The following is a 16,457-nucleotide window of genomic DNA, read 5'->3' as shown; positions in this document are numbered from 1 at the left end:
TGAGTTTGGTGTAGCAGTTGAAGATGATCATGGGAATTTCTGGCTTAAGTGACGGTCATGCCAAGATCAAGAGAGGTTAAGTGAAGGAAAGATGAGTTTGTGGGTCAGATTGCATGTGCCTGGGCATCCAGGCAAAGCTGTGCAAGAACAGCTCTGGGGAGAGACAGATTTCCTTGTTGGCTAGAAAGGTCAGGCTGAAAATCATTTTTGGGACACAGACAATAAGGCAACTGAAGCCAGAGATGTAGATATCGCTATCTGGAGAGAGCTGGTGTTCAAGACGCGGGGGTCCATGAACCAACCTTTTCATAACCATGTGTGTAATCCATGTGTGTACACCTGCATATGTGGATACTAGAAGTGCCCTACTCTCATCAGTCTCAACTAGATTTGAAAATAAAGAACTAAGCAGTGGTGCCAAGTAAACAGAGATGAGGCCAAGGACACAAGTGCGGAGATGACCGATGGGGAGGCGGAGCCCCCCAGATGCGAGAGCATGACTGTTGAATGCACTGCACAGAGCTCTGGACCCCAGGCACTGTGTGTAGACAGGGTGGCCTGGAGTCCCGAGATGCAGGGCCCTCAGAGAGCTGTTCAGTCCTACTTCTGCATTCTGGGGCTGGGACTCAGGTTGGGGGCAGAATGCCCAGGCAGACTGCAGGAGGACTAAAAATGGTCTTGAACCCTGTATCTACTCTCACCCCGAGGACTCTGAGAGACGGACAGAGGGGAGGGCGTTCTAGGAGAGGCTGCATGGCAGACACGAGCAAAGGGCAGCCGTACAGGTCACTCCTTACCAAGTGACGTGCTCCAGCTGGGAGTTCCCCTCCCATTTCTCTTACTGCTCATAAGGTGTTAGCTCAGTTTACTGGGGGGAAAGATGTGGCTCAAAGGTCAGTTGCCAAATTTAGAATCAGGACAGCAGTACAACAATAAGCAGATTTGGGTTTTCTCATCTTGGTACAGCACAGGTGCAGGGTGAGACCTGCAAGGTTCTCAAGCAACCTAGCTCCCTCCCCTCTCCCGATGGGAAAATTGAGTCCCCAATTGCCTAACTGATTCACTGGAGACCAGAAAAAGAATTGGGTTTCTTTACGCTACATGTCTATGAAGACAAATCCTTTGTTGTAGGTGGGAAAAATTAATGACAGAATCACTCCAAATATAGAGATGGTATTTTAAAATGTGCGGTACCTAAAAGGTAATCCTCCCCTTGCACTTAAATAATTTAGACACACAATATTTTATTAAAGTAACAATTTATTGTAGACAAAAGAATGACACTTCTTTATCTCAACACACACAGAGGATCTCACGTAATGAACAGCATAAAATACCCTTCCAGAAGAAAAGGATCTATTAACCAACTCTCCTCGCCTCCAACAGGCGGCAATCCAATGGCAACTCATTCTCATCCCGTAAGGTTAAGCAAACACTTGTGTGAAATACATCAAGGCACTTGCTCTGATTAAAAAATACATGATATAAAGCACGTCCCTAAAAGTCAGCAGCCTTGATAATTTAGAAAAAGAAAAGGCAGTGATTGGAAAGACTGAAAGTTTCATTTCAATCCCCTGTCACCCTGACATTGTCTTGGTTTGTATACAAAGTTAAAAAGGAGACCAAAACAAGCAGCCAGTTAGAGACTGGCGTGTCTGCAAGCACTCACTTCTGAGAAGCAGAAGCCATGGCAGCATCAGGACCCAACCCCAGCTTCCCAAGTGATTGGCACTGGAAAGCAAGGGCCGTGTGATTCCAAGGATCTTACTATTGTAGGATGAGGTATGCAGTAAGGGAAGAGAATCACCCCAAAACGAGCTTATTAAAGCTTCAGTTAAAAACGCTTTCTGGCTCAGGCCACTCAGAAACACAGCATCTCTAACAAAGGCATCGAGAGTCCTTTGTTATCCCAGTTTTCAGAATTCCATCACATGCTTGTTTTACTTCACTAAGTTAAAGAAATACACACCAAATCATTCATTATTAAGTATACTTTCTAAGTGTATTTCACATATTTACTTTAAAATTTCAGTTATAAAATTTTTTTTAAAATAGTCCTTGTCAGGATAAAAAATACCTTATAAAAATAAGTCTCCCTCACTCCTACATCAAAATTCTCCAGTCCAAGTTACTACAAAATTTTTTTAAAACTTTTAAATTTTACCTTTAAATACAGTATTTAAACCATATTTTGCTTTATCACATAGGCTGTAAGAAACCAGCTGGTGTATTTTTCTGTCCTGCTGCATTTTAATTTTTGTTGTAATTAGCACCCAGATTTTCTATCATCTAAAATCTTTATACAAAAAGGAGGAGGGTGAGAAGATCAAATTAGTTTAAAGTCTAACAGTTTTCTAGATCCAATTTTACTGGTTTTGCAGTTTTTAAGCCCAGTTTTAAATAAGGCATCAGGGGCCAGCATTTTGCATAGTAGGTTAAACTACTGCCTGCAATATCCGCATCCCATACGGGTGCTGGTTCATGTCTCAGCTGCTCCACTTCCAATTCAGCTCCCTGCTAAAGGCCTGGGAAAGCAGCAGAATATGACCCACGTGCCTGGACCCCTGCTACTCCTGTGGGAGACTCAGAAGAAGCTTCTGGCTTCTGGCTTTGGCCTGGCCTAGCCCCTGATGTTGTGGCCATCTGGGAAATGAACCAGCAGATGGAAGGTCTGCTCGCTCGCTCACTCAATCTCTCTCTCTCTCTCTCTTCCCCTCCCTCCCTCCCTCTAACTTTGACTTTCAATGAAACAATAAATCTTAAAAAAAAAAAAAAAAAAAAAAAGGGCACCACTAAAATAAATCAAACAACAGCAGGGGAACATGTACTAAAGAACAGAAAAATTTAAACAAGTTCTGAATTCTGCCATTCACATTTTCACCATTACACTGTGTAATCTTTTCCCAAAATACATCACAGGCATGCCTGCCTCTTGCTCAGAAATCCCTCCCTAAGTGGCCCAGTTGCTACTGGCTTTAGAACCATAGTACCAGTACCTGGCCCAGGCTCCCTGACTCCTGGACAGGCCCTCAGAAATTCCTCAACTCCTTAAGTCTCCATGGATGCGAAGACAAGCTATGGCTCATCTACAGCAGCAGGAAAACAACTCCTTAAGAATATCAGTAAGGGTTACAGGGCTCGTGTTTGTCATTAAAACTTGGAGACTCAATTTACATTCCCAAGAAATGCACTGAAGCGCTTTTCTTACTTTCATATCAATGTACTAATATACTAATCAAGTTAATGTTAATAAAATAAATATAACATCACTATATTAATCTGACCAGTGTTAAATGACAAACTACTAAGGAGAGGGTGGGCATCATGGTATACCGGGTTAAGTCACCTCTTGGGATGCCTGCATCCCATGTCTGAGTGCTGGCTACTCTGCTTTCTAGCCAGCTCCCTGCTAATGCACCTGGGAAGCATGATGGCTCAAGCACTTGACTCCCTGATAGTCATGTAAGAGATCCAGAAGGAGTTCCTGCCTCCTGGTCTTGGCCTGACCCAGTCTGGGGCCTTAGAAGCCATTTGGAGAATAAACCAGCAGACGAAAGATCTGTCCCTCCTTTTGTCACTCTGCCTTTCAAATAAGTAAACACATCTTTAAAAAAGAAACTAAGAGACTTACTATCCTTTTTAAAATGTAGTCATTAAAACAGTCTAATGAATTCAGCTAACATCCATGAATTTTTAAATTTTACCAATTACGATACTGTACATTTAGCAACAAATTTTGACTTCAATGTCTATTCTTGTTTAAAAGCTAAGTCAGAATAAATTGTACATTGCTTTCATCTGGTGCTGCTTAAAAAATAAAGAGTGGGCCTGGTGCTGTGGTACAGCCAGTTAACCTGCAGCCTGTAGCACCAGCATTCCATACGGGTACCAGTTCGAGTCCCAGCTGCTCTTCTTTGGATCCAGCTCCCTGCTATGGCCTGGGAAAGCAGCAGAAGTTGGCCCAAGTCCTTGTGTCCCTGCACCCATGTGGGAGACCTGGAAGAAGCTCCTGGCGTTGGCCTGGCCTAGCTCTGGTCATTGCAACCATCTCGGGGAGTGACCCAGTGGACGCAAGATCTCTAATTCTTTCAAATAAATAATTAAACAAATAAATCTGAGCAAGTGAGCTCACCTGGAAACCTGTGAGACTGCCAACAAGGGGCACAGAATGTACCAGTCGCTCAATGTGACAGAGTAGGAACTTTTGAATCACCCACACTTTCGTCCTTGACTACCATGTGCTCCTCAGCTCTCAGCATTTGTCAGTCTGTTACCTTCCTTATCTAGAAACAGATCCCAGTGCTGACCTTGCGCTCAGACACAGGTGTGGCTTCTAATCCTGATCTCTTTACTACTTGGTGGGGCTGGGAATGGATCCTAGGCAACTGGGTCCCTCCTTTTTCTCCCTCCACTGGTCAAATAGTCTTTTCAATGATCTACTCCCTGACACTGCTTTAAATGCTTTCCTAGGTCCACTTGTGCACTGGCATGCTTCACTACTCTCGTTCTAACAAATTTAAAAGTTATATTTCAAAAGTTAAATGTGGGGGCCGGTGTTGTGGCACAATGGGTTAAGCCACCACCTGTGATGCCGACATTCCTATCTGAGAGCCACTTCAAGTCCCAGCTGCTCCACTCCTGATCCAGCTCCCTGCTAATGGCCTGGGAAAGCAGCAGAAGATGGTCCAATAAACTAAAAACTAACTAAACTAATAAACTAAAGTCCAAGCCCTTGGGCATGAAAGCAAATGAAAACATTCACTTTTTTGTCGGTGCACTAGGCTAACAGCTCTAAATGTCAGCAATCAGAACCACTTTAACAATGTACAAGAATAGGCAGATCTCAACCCAAGCAGAAAGGGTGAATGTCAATTCCAGTGAAACTGTCAACAGTTTTACAAACGGCCTCTAAAGGCAGAATCACTTATTTGGGTAGGCTGGTGGGACAGGTACAAACTAGAACATAGTTCAAGAATGCTAATTGCATGCATAAACCTCTAGAATTGTTTACAAGTTCATTTGCACAGAAATGTTATGGACAGGTCAGAAATGTTATGGAGAAGTCAAATTCTGCTATTCCTTCTTTTTGAGGGATCTTCCAAATCCTCCGATTTGACTAAAATTCTCCCACTGTGCTGGTACTGGATGAATGATAAGGCTGTATTAAACATGTACTTATTACTCTGTCATGGAGTATTAGACAGCTATCAGTCTCAAGTCAAAGCTGGGTCACTAGATGGGCAAGAGGGATTTGAAAGGACTCACTGCCCCAGATCCTGAGGTTCTGCTATTATTATTTGTAAGGCTAGTCAGAAAGGGCAAATACTGGCTAAAAACACACACAAAAAAGCACAACTGTAAGCAGCAGTTAAACTTACTGAAATTCTAGACCTAAATTCTAAAAGGTTGTAAAAATTCAAGACTTATATTTAACCATCAAGTCAAGATAGAAATCCAAGTTTTCTTCTGAGAAATGACTGTGCTGTGATAACAGAAAGGTATTTTCCACATAAACAAGGCAGATAGCTCTACCAATAGAAAAGCATCACTGGAAGTTTATGAAGACAACAGAAAAGGCTGAATTATATATTTATATATATATGCATATTTAATATCCTGCTCCAACAAATACCCTACGTGTAGGGTTTGCTTCTCATAACTATTTTAAGTTGTTTAGAATGCAGGAGCAGGTTTAAAGAAAGATTTTGCACTTTGCAATAGTTTTACAAGACTTGGCTAAATGCAGCAAGCTCACATAAATGAGTCCCCTGATGCTAAAATAAGAACCTGTTGTCCTGTTGTCTTTTTTTTTTTTTTTTTTTACGATTTACTTATTCACTTGAAAGGTAGAGTTATGGACAGAGAGAAAGAGAATCTTCTGTCTGCTGGTTCACAACCCAAATGGCCGCAATGGCCAGAGTTGGGACAGATCTGAAGCCAGGGCCCAGGAGCTTCTTCTGGGTCTTCCAAGTGGGTGGGGGGCTCAAGAACTTGGGTCATTTTCTGCAGCTTTCCCAGGTACATTAGCAGGGAGCTAGATCAGAAGTGGAGCAGCCAGGACTCGAACCAGCACCCACATGGAATGCTGACACTGCGCACAGCATCCTAACTTTTTAAGCCACAGTGCAGGCCCCCAGAACCTGTTGTCTTGATTGTCAAGGTCTAGATACACAATGCTAAGTTTTCAATATTGGACACTGATGCTTTTCCACAGAAATTACCCTCAATTCACAACCTGTGGCCAGCTATCATAAATAATATACATACAGAACTCAGGTTTTATGAATGTGATGCTTCTAAATCCACTCGGGTGATAGTTTTAGGTGATTTGAAGAGTTAAAAGCTGTCACTGTCAATATTTATTGTACGTCAATAGGGTGTACAGCAATAAACTTCGTTTCACTAAAATATTTACAAATTACTTAGGATGTCCTTCGTAAATGTTCTGCCACTTCCGTGCGTTCTTTTTCATTGGTTACATTAAGTTTTTCTTGCAGCAGTCTCTAGGAGAAAAACTGTCAATCCCCAGCAGACCCCTGCTAAAATGCCACTGAGAGAAACAAAAATAGATTTCCTGCTAAGCAAACCAGTTATTATTTCCTAAATACTCTAGGTTTAATTTTAATTTTTCAAAGTTTGAGAGGCAGAGACAGAGCGAGCTCCTATCTGCTGGTTCACTCCCCAAATGCCAGGGATAGCTGGCAGGAGGTGGCCAAGGCCAAAGCTGGGGGGCAGGAACTTAGCCACCTGCCCGTCATCACTGCTTCCCATGGTACACGTTGGCAGGAGCTAGAGGTGGGAAATGAACCCAGCCACTCTGGTCTCAGATGCACATGTCTTCACTACTAGGCCGAATGCCTGCCCCAGTAAACCAATTCTTAAGGTAAACTGTCAGGCACTGCTTTTAGCAATTTGTCCATGACAGTTTGGCTCAACAGCATTTGAAAAACATGCTGTCAGACACTATGGAGGCATCACTCTGCTTTTATGTCTGGCAAGACTGTCACTGACAGACAGCTTAGGACACAACCGATGGGAAAACACACTACAACAACCAAACACTAAGACAAGCTTAACAAGAGAAATTCTCAGAAACAACAGATAAAAATCACAGAAAATAAAGAGATCTCCCACTGGTTTCTTCTTATTCTAAAATAATTTATCCTCAACAAAAAGGCATGCCCAAAACATCAACTGTTTCACAAAGGGTGTTGTGTATAATGTCAGGCCGGCTGTCAAGATATCACAAACCCACCAGTCGTTAGAGCCCTGAAGAGACTGCGCCCAGAGCTCGCAGCCTGAGGGAGAGGAATGGTGCTTTCCTACAGAAAGCCAGAGATCCTACTGCTGCCTGGGGAGCGGAGCCTGCGAATAGAGAAGCACGACTGAGAACAATCTGCTCTAGCTATGACCTCATGCTCCAGGAGCCTCTGATCTGCCACTACAACAGCAGGTGCAACATTCTTTCCTTGCCTCCTTTTCCTCTCTCGACAGAGCCACGTACAGGCAGCCTGGCTAAAGCCAACCCCGACTTCTCCCCTTTACCTCCTGCAGAAGGAAGAGTTCAAACGTCGCACCCTCTAAAACAGTTTGGTAATACGTTTTGTGACTATTTTACATTTCAATCCAACAGATACTTATTGCATCCCATGAATATTTCATATCTACAAGAAAGCTTGAAACCACAATACTTTTGTTTTGATTCTGCCCAACTATGAGCTCTGAAACATTTGAGTACACACAAAGGCCATTAGCTTCAAAGGAAGAATAATGTTTAGCCAATAGGTTAAAACATGTTGCATACTTGAAATTTTAACCTTTTAATGAGACATCATTCTTCCTTCCATCTATACTCTCAATTACTGGCTGGACTCAGACCATTGGGAACCCATGTTGCTTCCTGTTTTTGAGCTTCCACAGCAAAAGCCACGGCTTCATACACACTGTAGAAGAGCAGGTTTTCTTCGTCCTTTTTGCAGTATTCTCCCCTGGCCAAGGAATCCCTCACAGAAGGATTGCACTGAGCCAGCAGAACCTGGATACCAATGGCTTCATAGTCTCTGCGAACTTCTTTGAGGGCACCGATCCCTGCTGTATCTAAAAACTGTATTGCACTGCAGTCGATCACTATAGTACGCAGCTCCAGAGGATCATGGGAAAGGTGCACTGAAACTTCATCCTGCACTCTACCGAGAGTCAGTGTTTCCTCTCTCATCTTTCTTTTTGCTGCCTTCCTCTGAGCAGCCTTTACTAAGACCGGGTTTATAGTTTTTTTGTATAAAGCCGACTTAAAGCATTCTTTGTTTATGTAGTAGAGAGGGGCTACAAAGCGGAAAATCCTGATACCTGGCTTAGTCTGCAGGTTCTTATAAGCTGACATGCATTCAAAGACTTCAGACTCTTCCACCAAGCCAAGCAGTGAAACCTCTGGCTTCTGAGTACGGAGGATGACACAAAACATGGAAAAACAAACCCCAACAAGCAGGCCTATTTCAGTACTTATCAGTGCAGAGGACAGCATAGTAACAAACCAGATGACTGTGTCCATCCTGCTAACCCTCCACATCTTGGGCAGATCCCTAAATTTAAGAAAGGCTCCCCGGAGATTGACAATTGTGATCACACCAAGGACACTTTTCTGAAGGGAAGAGAACAAAGGAGCTATTACCAAGAGGATCAACAAAAGAACCAGGGCTGTTACCAAACCGGAAATCTGAGTCTGGCAGCCTGTAGATTCTTTAACCAATGACTTTGCAAGAGCTGCGCTAGTAGTGATGCAATTGAAAAAGGAAGGGATAATATTGCAAAAGCCAATGGCATACATTTCCTGATTTGCTTTGACTGTGTAGCCATGTTTCTTCGCAAACATCTCAGAGAGTGACACAGTGATGGCAAAACCAATGATGGAAATAGCTATCGCATCTACAGCCACACTGGGAATGAGGTTCCAGTCTGGTGCTTTGGGTGGCATAAAGTTAGTGGGAATGTGTCCAGCTATACTGGAATTGTACTTCTCATTTAGTTTCCCAAAATGAGAAGCTAACGTGGCTGCCACCACGACAATGAGTTCGGTAGGAATTGGTGCCTTAAGCTTGGTCTTGAAGTGCTCATTGAGTTCTTTGGTTGGCACAAGAACCAAAAGGCACAAAAGGCTGGTGATGAGATCACAGATATTGGTCTTATGGATGTTTCTGAAGATGTGGATCCAGGTAGTGATGAGTGAGCCCACGCCATGACTCCGAGGAAGGCTGAGCCCAAGGAGATACTTGACCTGAGATGTAAGAATAGTGAAGGAGGCACCCGTGACAAATCCACTCAGCAAGGCGTCTGAGAGGTAGACAGAAACAAAGCCCACTTGAAAGAAGCCCATCACTACCTAGAAGAAAAGATATACAAGTGTTAAATATAAGTGGAAAAGAGCTTCTAAATTTCCTATTACCCTGATATTTCTGGCATGAAGACATACCATCAGAGCATCACAGAATGTCAGAGGTAGAAAAATGCAATAATACGTCAATCTTCATTTTTACAAAGACAGGAAATTGATGTTTGGAGGACTAAGCAACTTGTCTAAACTCACTCCAGTTATTCATTAGCCCAAGTGAAACAGGAAGTTAGGACTTCCACCTTCTCATGCAACTTACACTACAATAAGACCAGTTTCAAAAAGAAAAAAACAATTTTCAAGAATCCACAAGAAAACCAAAACTCAAATTGGAAAAATCCTCCTAATTAAGAAACCATATATGTTTTTCTAACTATAAATCACTATTATGACTTATTCATTTTCAATTACCTTTATATACAGAAGATCAATTTAGTATATATTAAGTAAAGATTTCATCAGTTTGCACCCACACAGAACTTAAAGTGTAAAATACTGTTTGAGTACTAGTTATAGCATTAATTCACATTGAACAACACATTAAGGACAGAGATCCTACATGAGGAGTAAGTGCACAGTGACTCCTGTTATTGACTTAACAAATTGATACTCTTGTTTATGACGTCAGTAATCTCCCTAGGTTCTTGTCATGAGTTGCCAAGGCTATGGAAGCCTTTTGAGTTCGCAGACTTCGATCTTATTTAGACAAGGTCATAGTCAAAGTAGAAGTTCTCTCCTCCCTTCAGAGAAAGGTACCTCCTTCTTTGATGGCCCGTTCTTTCTACTGGGATCTCACTCACAGAGATCTTTCATTTAGGTTGTTTTGTTTTGTTTTTTGCCAGAGTGTCTTGGCTTTCCATGCCTAAAATACCCTCATGGGCTCTTCAGCCAGATCTGAATGCCTTAAGGGCTGATTCTGAGGCTAGAGTGCTGTTTAGGACATCTGCCGTTCTATGAGTCTGCTGTGTATCCCGCTTCCCATGTTGGATCATTCTCTCCCTTTTTCATTCTATCAGTTAGTAGTATTAGCAGACACTAGTCTTGTTTATGTGATCCATTTAACTCTTAGACCTATCAGTATGATCAATTGTGAACTGAAATTGATCACTTGGACTAGTGAGATGGCATTGGTACATGCCACCTTGATGAGATTGTATTGGAATCCCCTGGCACATTTCTAACTCCACCATTTGGGGCAAGTCAGCTTGAGCATGTCCCAAATTGTACATCTCCTCCCTCTCTTATTCCCACTCTTATACTTAACAGAGATCACTTTTCAGTTATATTTAAACACCTAAGAATAATTGTGTGCTAATTACAGAGTTCAACCAATAGTATTAAGTAGAACAAAAAAAAATACTAAAAAGGATAAAATATTAAATTGTACATCAACAGTAGGGACAAGGGCTGATCAAGTCACTGTTTCTCATAGTGTCCATTTCACCTCAACAGGTTTCCTTTTTGGTGCTTGGTTAGTTGTCACCGATCAGGGAGAATATTATGATGTTTTAATTGGTAAAAAAAAAAAATTAGATTCACATCAAAATAGAATCACACTTTAAAAATTATTGTAAGGGGGCTAGTGTGTGGCATAGCAGGATAGCCTCTGTCTGCAACACCGGCATCCCCTATAAGCAATGGTTCAAGTTCAAGCTGTTCTGCTTCTGATCCAACTCCCTGCTAATGGTCTGGGAAAAGCTGCAGAAGATGAACCAAATACTTGGGTCCTTGCCACTCATGTGGGAGACCTGGATGAAGCTCCTCACTCCTGGCTTCAGCATGGAACAGACCCAGCTACTGCAATCATCTGGGGAACGAACTAGTGGATTGTAAATCTCTCTCTCTCCCTCTCCCTCTCTCTTTGTCCCCTGCCCCCTCAGTACCCATGACTTTCAAATAAATTAAAAAAAAAAAAAACTTTCAAAAAGTGACTTTAGGATTCTTAACTTCCTGAATCTGTTCTCATCCAGTGTACATATGCATATGCCATACTGCCTTCCCATATCGGTAATAATTCAGATTCCTCTAAGACAGCTTTTTTATTTGTGTTTCTTTCCCCTTCCCAATTCCTCAGAATTCTATGGCCCTTTCATCCCTCTCGGTTAAGCACACGCAGGAGTGGACTCTGAGGAGCACAGATCATCTTCACACCCTTCCCCTGGAAGCACCAAGTAAAGGGAGCCACTCTTCCCTGCCCTTGCTGGCTCCGAACGGCTGCAAGACAGAAGGCATTAGTCTTAGCGCTGACTCTTGGGTGATAATAGGCAGGGGCATGATGGTAACAGCAGATCAGGAATTTCATGGGAGACCTGAGAATTTCATTTCTAACCCCTTCTCCTGGCTGCGGTTAGGAAATTGTAGCTCTCAACTTTTCCCTCCCTCACCAACAATGCAAGAGGACCACTATCCTTAGTAACAGCCACTCCTAGAGCAGCACTTCTAAAGGAGGGGAGAGGCCATGTATAATCTGAAAACTGCACTCCTGTCCCAACATCCATTCTATTATCTACTTGCCTGACTGCTCATGCTGAGTCTGCCAATAACCAACCTCACACAATCTCAACCAAATACAGTATTTTCTGACATGTAGGGGAATGGGCGTTTAGCCTGGTGGTTAAGATGCCAGTTAAAATACCTCCATCTCATATCAGAGTGCCTGGGTTCCAGTTCTGCTCCACTCTGAATGACAGCTTCCTGCTGATGCACATCCTGGGAGGAAACAGATGGCTCAAGCACTTGAGTCTCTGCCACTACCACGATCCAACCTGGATCGAGTTCCTCACTTTTGGCTTTGGCCTGGCCCACCACAAGCTCATGTAGGCATCTGGAGATCGAAACAGCAGACGGGTGCGCGCTCTCTCGCTCTCGCGCATGCTCTCTCTTTCTACAATAATAATCTTTTATTTTTTTTTTTTTATTAAGGAGTTGTACTAGGAGGTCTAAGGATCATTTCTGGTCTAAATTTTTACAACCGAATAATTAAAACCTGGCTAACAAATTCATGGTTAAGTCAGCCCAAGGGAGCTGGCGCTGTGGTATAGTGGGTTAAGCCTCTGCCTGAGGTACCTGCAACCCATATGGGTGCCGGTTCAAGTCCCAGCTGCTCCTCCTTCGATCTAGCTCTCTACTGTAGCCTGGGAAAGCAGTAGAAGAGGGCCCAAGTGCTTGGGACCTGTACCTGCACTAGAGACCTGGAAAAAGCACCTGGCTCCTGGCTTCAGATCGGCCCACCTCTGGTCATTGTGGTCATTTGGGAAGTAAATGAGTGGATTAAAGACCCTTCTGTCTCTCCCTTTCTCTGTCTGTAACTCTCTCAAATAAATAAATAATATCCCTTAAAACAAACAAAGGCAGCCTAGGGTTGGATAAGAGAACCAAATCTTACCTGCAGAGTTCAGGAGTTCCAATTTTTGCTCTTAACATTCATATATCCTGCACATTCGGTAAATGACAGTTTTTAATTACTCTGCTCCCTAAGATCTCTTATAGATACAAAATTTCATAAATAGTGTTTTTGCCAGAAATGATCAATTGTTCCATTGTTTCTTACCTGATAAACTCCAGCCATAAAGGTTACAGTGCTGCCAACTTTAATTGCATAGCAATATTTGTCACATATCGTGTCTGATGTGTGGTTTGATAATGTGGTCCCATTTGAAACCATTCCTAAAGAAGGATCAATTTGGGCAGTGTCATAGCCAGCTTTGTGAAGTTCTCGGTCAACTACCTCACCAATCATAAGGCACAGTACTCCAAAAATGCCCACGGAGATGTGACGGGAAGTACCAAATAGGAAATAAATGATGCTGGCAAAAAAAGATGTATACAGACCATAGATAGGTTTTTGGCCAGCCAACAGGGAATAAGCAATGGACTGGGGTACCAATAAGATGCCCACAATCAAGCCAGACATCACATCTCCTAAAATGTTTTTCTTTATATCATATTTTGGGAGCCACCGCAAAACAGGAAGGAAATCAAAAATCATATGTTTTGCTTTGGTTCGGTTGCAGCGGCAGCTCTTCTGTAGCTTTTTGATGACAAACTGCTTGAAGTTAGCATTTGACTTTTCTTGAGGTTCCATACGGATCCTAGGATAAGGTCTGCAGTGGTCACTTTTCTCAAATTGCCTGAAGTCAGTACTTGATTCCTTTTGAGGCTCCAGATGGATCCCAGATGGAAGCTGGTCAATTCCTTCCACTGAGTCTCTGAGTGACATGTCATGCTGCTCTTTACTTTCTGAAGACATTTCTGGAGAGAGATGGTTCAGCTTCCTACCCCAGAGAAAATATTAGTATTAACTGGTAAAGTAATTTTCAGTACTCCCAGACATTAAAAGTCCTACTTGCTATACATGAAGAACTAAGAGGAATTCGGTTTGGGACTAGCTATCTTGTACGTATTTCACCTCATCAAGCCTCATTTGTCTGGGTCAGGGTTAGAAAAAGACAACATTGGAATCAGATCACAAACAGCTAAGTCAAAGCACATGACCAGTTGGGTACAGGGCTTCTCAAGAGCACAAATCATTAAGAATTCTTCAAACCTGGCTGGCCTTCCCTTGCAGTTTTTTCTCCAGAAAATGTATCAGGGAAGCCTGTCCACCCCTTTCCATACAATACTAATGGATTCTCACCTCCCAGGTACATTTCAAAATAAGACCTCATCTCAAACCTTCACCTCTACCACAAACCTCTGATAGAAGGAAGACAGCCCCATGTGCATGCACGTATGTGTCTGTGTGTATTCCTTTTTAAATAACCCAGTGATTGTTCAGAATAAATACATCTCTCTGTCTCTCTCTCTCTCTCTCACTATCCATTCTGCCTGTCAAAAATAAAAAAAAAGAATAAATACAAAGAAAAAGTAGGCAACATAAATATTTTTGGCAATAAAAAGAAACTAGGGCAGAATGCATTCAGTTTTTGAACAACACTCCTGTACTTGGTAGGAAAGAAGATAGAGAAGTTAAGAAGGTGTTGAAGCTTAACAAATGTCAAGAGCATGGGGAAGGGTTGATGGGCAAATGTCTGATACACATTGTATAAGGTTTTTGGTCTCTTCCAGTGGCTTCTAGTGTGCAGTCCTGTGCACTGTGGGCAGCACTCACACGCATGCACAGAAAGACACACTTCAGTACACATGCTGAAGCAGGCTGCATGAGCGATAATACTTTCACCTGCACGGCACACAGGTGACCTCTACACCTCTGGACCACGCAACTAGATCCATAAGACCTATCACTAAGAACTACAGGAAAACAAAAGAGGTAAAACCCACTGAAAAGAGAAAAAAAGTCTTCTAACCGGAGTAGAAGATGAAGAAAAAGAATTGGGCTTTTAAAGGAGTAGAGTGTAAATTGTTGATCAAATAGTGCACAGATAAGCACCTTTGCATAGCTGTTTGCCTAGCCAGACTAGCCATCCACCTCTCTGTCAAGATTCTAATCATTTTTTAAAATCCACTTAAAATGCTACCTTTTCTACATAGCATTAACCAATCTTTCTTAGCTCAAATGGATCACTACAGCTTCCAAATCCTGTAACACTCTGTACCTGTATATCACTAATCACACTGTGTTAAAGTAGGAGTCTATCCAGCTGTTAGAGATGGATTTTTTTAAAGATTTATTTATTTATTTGAAAGGCAGAACAGAGAGAGAGAGAGAGAGAGAGAGAGAGAGAAAGAGAGAATCTTCCATCTGCTAGTTTACTTCCCAGATGGCCAGGCCAAAGCCAGGAGCTTTCTCCGGTTCTCTCACATGGGTGCACAAGCCCAGGGATCTGGGCCATCTTCTGCTGCTTTCTCAGGTGTGTAAGCAGGGAGGTGGGCAGGAAGTGAAACAGCCAGTACTTGAACCAATGCCCATATGGGATGCTGGTGTTGCATGAGTGGCTTAACACACTGCTCCACAATGTCAGGACCAGAAAGGACACCTTGCTCATCCGTGTAACCATTACCAAGTGTAGCACAGTAACTCTGAGATGGCAGGCTTACAAAATGTTTGAATAAAGGAAAGAACAAATTAAGTACAAATTTGTAACTATGACTACTGAGACAAAACAGAGGACTCAAGAAGTTTCCTGGGGCCAGCGTTGTAATATAGCAGGTGGGGCCACCACTTGGCACCCTGCTGGTGTGCCTGGGAGGAAGTCAAAGGATGGCAAGGATTCTTGGGCCCCTATGCCCATGTTGGGGCCCGGGTGGGGCTCCTGGCTTCAGTCTGGCCTGGCCCTGGCCATTGCAAGAAGGTCTCAATCTCTGTCTCTCTGTCTCTCTCTCTCTCTGCTCTTTCAAAGGAATAAAATACATCTTTAAAAAAGTTTCCTGTTTCATTGTATACTTTTTATTTTACTTATTTGAGAGACAGACAGAGAGACATAAGACATAGAGACACAGAGAATGCCCCCATTCACTGGTTTACTTCCCAAATCCCCATAACGGCTGGAGCTGGATTGGGCTGATGCCTGGAAACCAAGTTAGGTCTCCCTTGTGAAAGGCAGGAACCCAGTTACTTGAGCCATCACTGCTGCCTCCCAGGTTTCTATCAGCAGGCTGCTGGAGTCATTATTGAACCAAGGTATTTTAATGTGGGACACAGAAGCCTTAACTGCTAGGCTGAATGCCTGCCCCACTGAGAAAAATGGGCCCTTGTGAGGCTGTATAAACCTAACATTACTAAGGTGCTACAATCCAGGACCCTTTAACCTACTCAAGAACACAAGATATCAAACAATGGCAATATTCATTTTGTTCAGATTGAAATAGAGTAAAATAATTATGTTGACAGTCATGTGAAGTAGAGAAGGGGAAAAAAGGGATAGATTTGGATGACACTGACCCCGAGTGAGTTGATCAACTTGGTGGACCCACTCAGCAGCTCTGTGTCCTCAATGTATCTGGTCTGTAGCTCTCTTCTCACTTCCAGCTTTCTTAAGTCAGCTTGAGTGCACTTCTGATGGCCTATTCTGGAGCAGCTCTTGGTGATTTCTAGGTCAAAAGTCTTTTGTAAGCCTAAGATATGCAAAAGAAAAAAATTAACTAAATCCAAATTTTGTCCTCTATGGATGCT

General features: G+C 42.7%; 1 protein-coding gene across 10 annotated transcripts in view; it reads right to left on the bottom strand.

The window, feature by feature from the left end:
• Positions 1-1,242: 1,242 nt before the first annotated feature.
• Positions 1,243-16,457, bottom strand: part of SLC26A2 (solute carrier family 26 member 2) — a 31,810-nt gene continuing 16,595 nt past the window's right edge. For 7 of the 10 annotated variants that reach the window (XM_070076302.1, XM_051843512.2, XM_017341184.3 and 4 more), the window contains 3 exons: positions 16,227-16,399; positions 12,936-13,659; positions 1,243-9,376 (listed from right to left, as the gene is read on the bottom strand). In XM_070076302.1, the coding sequence (XP_069932403.1) occupies positions 7,856-9,376; positions 12,936-13,634 (2,220 nt within the window). In that variant the 5' untranslated portion in view covers positions 13,635-13,659; positions 16,227-16,399 and the 3' untranslated portion in view covers positions 1,243-7,855. The remainder of the gene's footprint in view (positions 9,377-12,935; positions 13,660-16,226; positions 16,400-16,457) is intronic. The other 3 variants (XM_017341187.3, XM_051843513.2, XM_017341186.3) reach the window with 2 other exon arrangements.

Source organism: Oryctolagus cuniculus, chromosome 6, assembly GCF_964237555.1.
Source record: "Oryctolagus cuniculus chromosome 6, mOryCun1.1, whole genome shotgun sequence".
In the NCBI taxonomy this organism is placed as follows: domain Eukaryota; kingdom Metazoa; phylum Chordata; class Mammalia; order Lagomorpha; family Leporidae; genus Oryctolagus; species Oryctolagus cuniculus.
Note: the sequence above shows the minus strand (reverse complement) of the source record. Positions and strands in the feature narration are given on the sequence as shown.